General features: G+C 42.9%; 2 protein-coding genes across 2 annotated transcripts; one reads left to right on the top strand and one right to left on the bottom strand.

Moving 5' to 3' along the window:
* Positions 1–1,813: 1,813 nt before the first annotated feature.
* On the bottom strand, positions 1,814–2,194 carry LOC142475305 (histone H2B 1.1-like). The gene has a single exon (XM_075581231.1). It carries the CDS (start codon positions 2,192–2,194, stop codon positions 1,814–1,816), a length of 381 nt encoding a protein of 126 aa, XP_075437346.1.
* A 519-nt stretch (positions 2,195–2,713) lies between these two features.
* LOC142475304 (histone H2A type 1-like) lies at positions 2,714–3,109 on the top strand. Its single transcript, XM_075581230.1, has one exon. The coding sequence runs from the start codon at positions 2,714–2,716 to the stop codon at positions 3,107–3,109; it is 396 nt and encodes a 131-aa protein (XP_075437345.1).
* The last annotated feature ends 1,040 nt before the right edge of the window (positions 3,110–4,149 follow it).

The following is a 4,149-nucleotide window of genomic DNA, read 5'->3' as shown; positions in this document are numbered from 1 at the left end:
GAACCACATTCACCCACCGTGCAGCCTCCGAACTAAAGCCCGGTGCGCGGGGGATCACGGGAGATGTAGTTCCGGGGAAGTGAAGCTGGGAGTCAGGGACATGCATAGTAATGTATTGCAATGGAGACCTTACTGCGCATGCCCATTATCAAGAGTCTCGGTCACCATAGAGATGATAGATGATGCACTCGGCGGCCATGATTACTTTGGGCAGATCCCATTGAGTGTAATGATAACTAAGGGCAGAGGAATGAGGCAACCAAACTGTGCAAAAAAATGTGACTGGAATAACATGGGATCTTTGAATGAATATTACGGAGCTTGGATTTAGAATAGAGACAGTAATTGAATAGATGTAAAAATGTCACAAGTGATGTTGGGATAGTGAAGGAACAGCCCAAGTGTTTCTTATTAATGCGAGTGATACATTTGTGTTTTGCTGCCTTTCTCCCTCTATAGATGTTATGGGGAATGTGGCATCTCTGGCAGTCTCAGCACCTGTACATGTGTTTTGCTCAGTTATCATTTTGCAAATTCAGGATTTTACTCAATGTTTTTCATTACATTATGGGCTATTCAAGGGATTAAACCTAAATGTATCAAGAATTATGCAGCAATGTCAGAGTCCTATTGATTTGGACTTAATTCACACCAATTCTATTAAGGGAAGCCACACAACGTGCAGTGTGTCACAGAACTATCTGGGGGTGAAACCTGATTCAGATCACGTGAGAAATCCAGGTCTCCGGGATACACGTTAGTACCAAAGCAATACCGCCACCGTGTGGTCTGTGTGTGAATGGCAGATATTAAATCCTTTGGCCCTTTTTACCTTCTCTGTATATTTGTGTTGCTTTTTTTTTGTGTGGTTTTAGGATTCAAAAAAACAGGACGTGATAAATATTTGCGATTTAGAGTTCTGACAAGTTATCACAAAACCACATCAACTGCTACTGAAATCTGAGGAAACACATGTTGCTCAGCCTTGTTTTTATACTAAAAAGGTGCAATCCCTGATAACAGATTGAACAAGGTGACAATAGAAGCCTTTAATGTAACACCTCCCAGCCTATTTAATGCAGATTTGACCGATTTCTAAATTAATGTCCAACCCAACAGGACAATGAGAAATATCACTTGTTATATTTATGTAAATGGAATAAAAAATGTGCGACAAACTATAAAAGGCCAATTTTGATAATGCAAATGCATGTGCTCGTATCTAACGCATGTGGCAAACACGGATTGCATGGTCTGTTACTAATCCCAAACTGCACTAGGATTTTCCCCCGATCAGATGCGTTATATACCATGCGGGTGTGAGGGCATCATTTCATGCACACTTATTCTGACACGTGCACATATAATCTGTATTTTAGTGAGGCTCAAAAAAAGTAAATGAGGGAAAATAATCGCAGGTTATTAACCCCAAATCCCACTTCCCGAGCACGAACCACATTACTAACACAGCAGCGCCACCCTGTGGGATGTGTGTGACCTGCAGATTATCTGAAGGGGATTCTCGGCGATTGTCACTTTGTCTGCGGTTCTCCCGCCTCTTACTAACAAAACAACACAAGTGCAGCAAACACGTGGCTGGGTAGGAAGCCAGAAAGAGCTAAAAATACATCACATAAGATACTTTATAATATATAATAGCTACAAAAGCAAATAACTGAGAAATTGCAATGTATAATAGAACACTTCCCTTTTATCCCGAGCACAGATGACATATGAGCATATCTCTTATAGTGATAAAGTGGGTGGCTCTTAGAAGAGCCTTTGTGTTTGTGGGTCAGTGATGAGATCGGGGTTACTTGGCGCTGGTGTACTTGGTGACCGCCTTGGTGCCCTCGGACACGGCGTGCTTGGCCAGCTCTCCCGGCAGCAGCAGGCGCACAGCGGTCTGGATCTCCCGGGAAGTGATGGTCGAGCGCTTGTTGTAATGAGCCAGACGGGACGATTCCCCTGCGATGCGCTCGAAGATATCATTCACAAAGGAGTTCATGATGCCCATGGCCTTGGAGGAGATGCCGGTGTCAGGGTGAACCTGCTTCAGCACTTTGTACACGTAGATCGCGTAACTTTCCTTCCTGCTCTTCCTACGCTTCTTCCCATCCTTCTTCTGGGTCTTGGTCACGGCTTTCTTAGAGCCCTTCTTGGCCGCTGGCGCAGACTTGGCTGGTTCAGGCATGTCGGGCGATGCTTCTTCTCCAAACAGCAGAGAAACAATGTCACCTACTGACCGTTCTGTTCTGACTGACAGATTAAATCTGTCAGTGGTGATATTGGATACCGAGGCTTGAGCCTCATTACTCCAAGTTCTCTTGTTGAGTGTATTGTCGCACTTTTTAGGAAGCTTCTTGATCTGTGTTACTTGCCACAGTTGAGTTGGTTTCACAGGTTCAGCGCTGTGATGATACAATGTCACCTAAACCCCCAGCAGCTCTATTTATAGGAGTCCTATGCAAACTAGCAGCCCCAGCATTCTGTTCGTCTATTGGCTGACTTTATCATGTGACCGTTTAAGACATCATCAGTTTTCTTTCAAATTAGATGATTGGTGGTTACAGGATTATGGAACTGATTGGCTGTTTTCAAAACTGACCAATCACAGAGGAGTTCAGCTGCTGTCTGCGTGTATAAATAAGGGCACAGGGGGCGGGGTTTGTCACTTCTCCTGTTACCTGAGCTGCTGTCTGAGTGATACACGATGTCTGGAAGAGGCAAACAAGGCGGGAAAACTCGCGCTAAGGCCAAGACTCGCTCATCTCGGGCTGGGCTGCAGTTCCCAGTCGGCCGTGTGCACAGGCTGCTTCGGAAGGGAAATTATGCTCAGCGTGTGGGGGCCGGAGCCCCGGTCTATTTGGCCGCAGTGCTGGAGTATCTGACCGCTGAGATCCTGGAGTTGGCCGGTAACGCCGCCCGGGACAATAAGAAGTCCCGCATCATCCCCCGGCACCTGCAGCTCGCTGTGCGGAACGACGAGGAGCTGAACAGGCTGCTCGGAGGGGTCACCATCGCTCAGGGGGGTGTCCTGCCCAACATCCAGGCCGTGCTACTGCCCAAGAAAACCGAGAGCCACAAACCGGCCAAGAGCAGCAAGTGAGCTTCACCCCCGAGACCAGGAGCAGAGATCCCCACATACCCAACACAAAGGCTCTTTTCAGAGCCACCCACAGCATCAAAAAAGCGTTATAGTATTTCACATTTCCTGCAGGACATGTTTTTATTATATTTCTATCTCCATTCTAAGTCACTTTAATTGTTTATGATAATAGTTCTCTTCATTTGTAAAGTAATGTATAATTAAGTCCATGTATGTGGAGGTGTCAGTTCTGTCATTAGAAACAGTACTGCGTTTGATACGACACTGCAGAAAGCAAATCAATATTTAATACCATAAAGGCACCTACTGTATATATAACTTGGGGGTGAACTTTAATTACCGACATAATGATTTTAAGGAAAAAATCCCATAAAATTGATGAACTGATTAAAGTGCATTTAGTTTGCTGGAACCATAACTATAAAGCTAAACAAAAAAAAACTGTTTCTAGTTCATCCCTAAATAAATTAAAACAAAGTAGTGTAGCATGGCTAATACACTATAAAGTAGTGTTTGTTTCTGTTTGTGATTATACAAAAGGCGCAACGTATTGGTATTAGGAGTCTATTCTTGAAACAATTTACCACACGGTGGCGCTGTTGGATTAGAAATCGGTATCTTCATTACTTGCTTGTAAAGGCTAAAACCTGTTTTTATATCGGACACAAATTCGCAAGCCATGAAGGTTTATTATACTGAAAATGTATATAATGTATCATTAAAGACAAGTGAGTAACATTGATGCAAGAACAATTTAAAAAAATAATTTTATTCAACCAACGTTGTTTACAGATTGCCCTCGAACATGCAAAATCAAGTCATAATATAATTAATGTTGACATGTTAGAAAATAAAATAGCATAATGGTATAGAAAAATTCAATAACCAAAAGGCAGAACACATAATTACAGCATCTGGTCTTCGAAATAAACAGCACAAGTTTTTTGGAGGTACAATTTATCAAATTAATTCCTTTATGAGCAAGAACAATAATCAGAATTTATTTTTGTACCACTAATATACTCTGTGCTATAAACTAA

The sequence above is a fragment of the Ascaphus truei genome, unplaced genomic scaffold (genome assembly GCF_040206685.1).
Source record: "Ascaphus truei isolate aAscTru1 unplaced genomic scaffold, aAscTru1.hap1 HAP1_SCAFFOLD_1141, whole genome shotgun sequence".
NCBI classification, from domain to species: Eukaryota; Metazoa; Chordata; class Amphibia; order Anura; family Ascaphidae; genus Ascaphus; species Ascaphus truei.
This window is presented reverse-complemented; position numbering and strand designations above follow the sequence as displayed.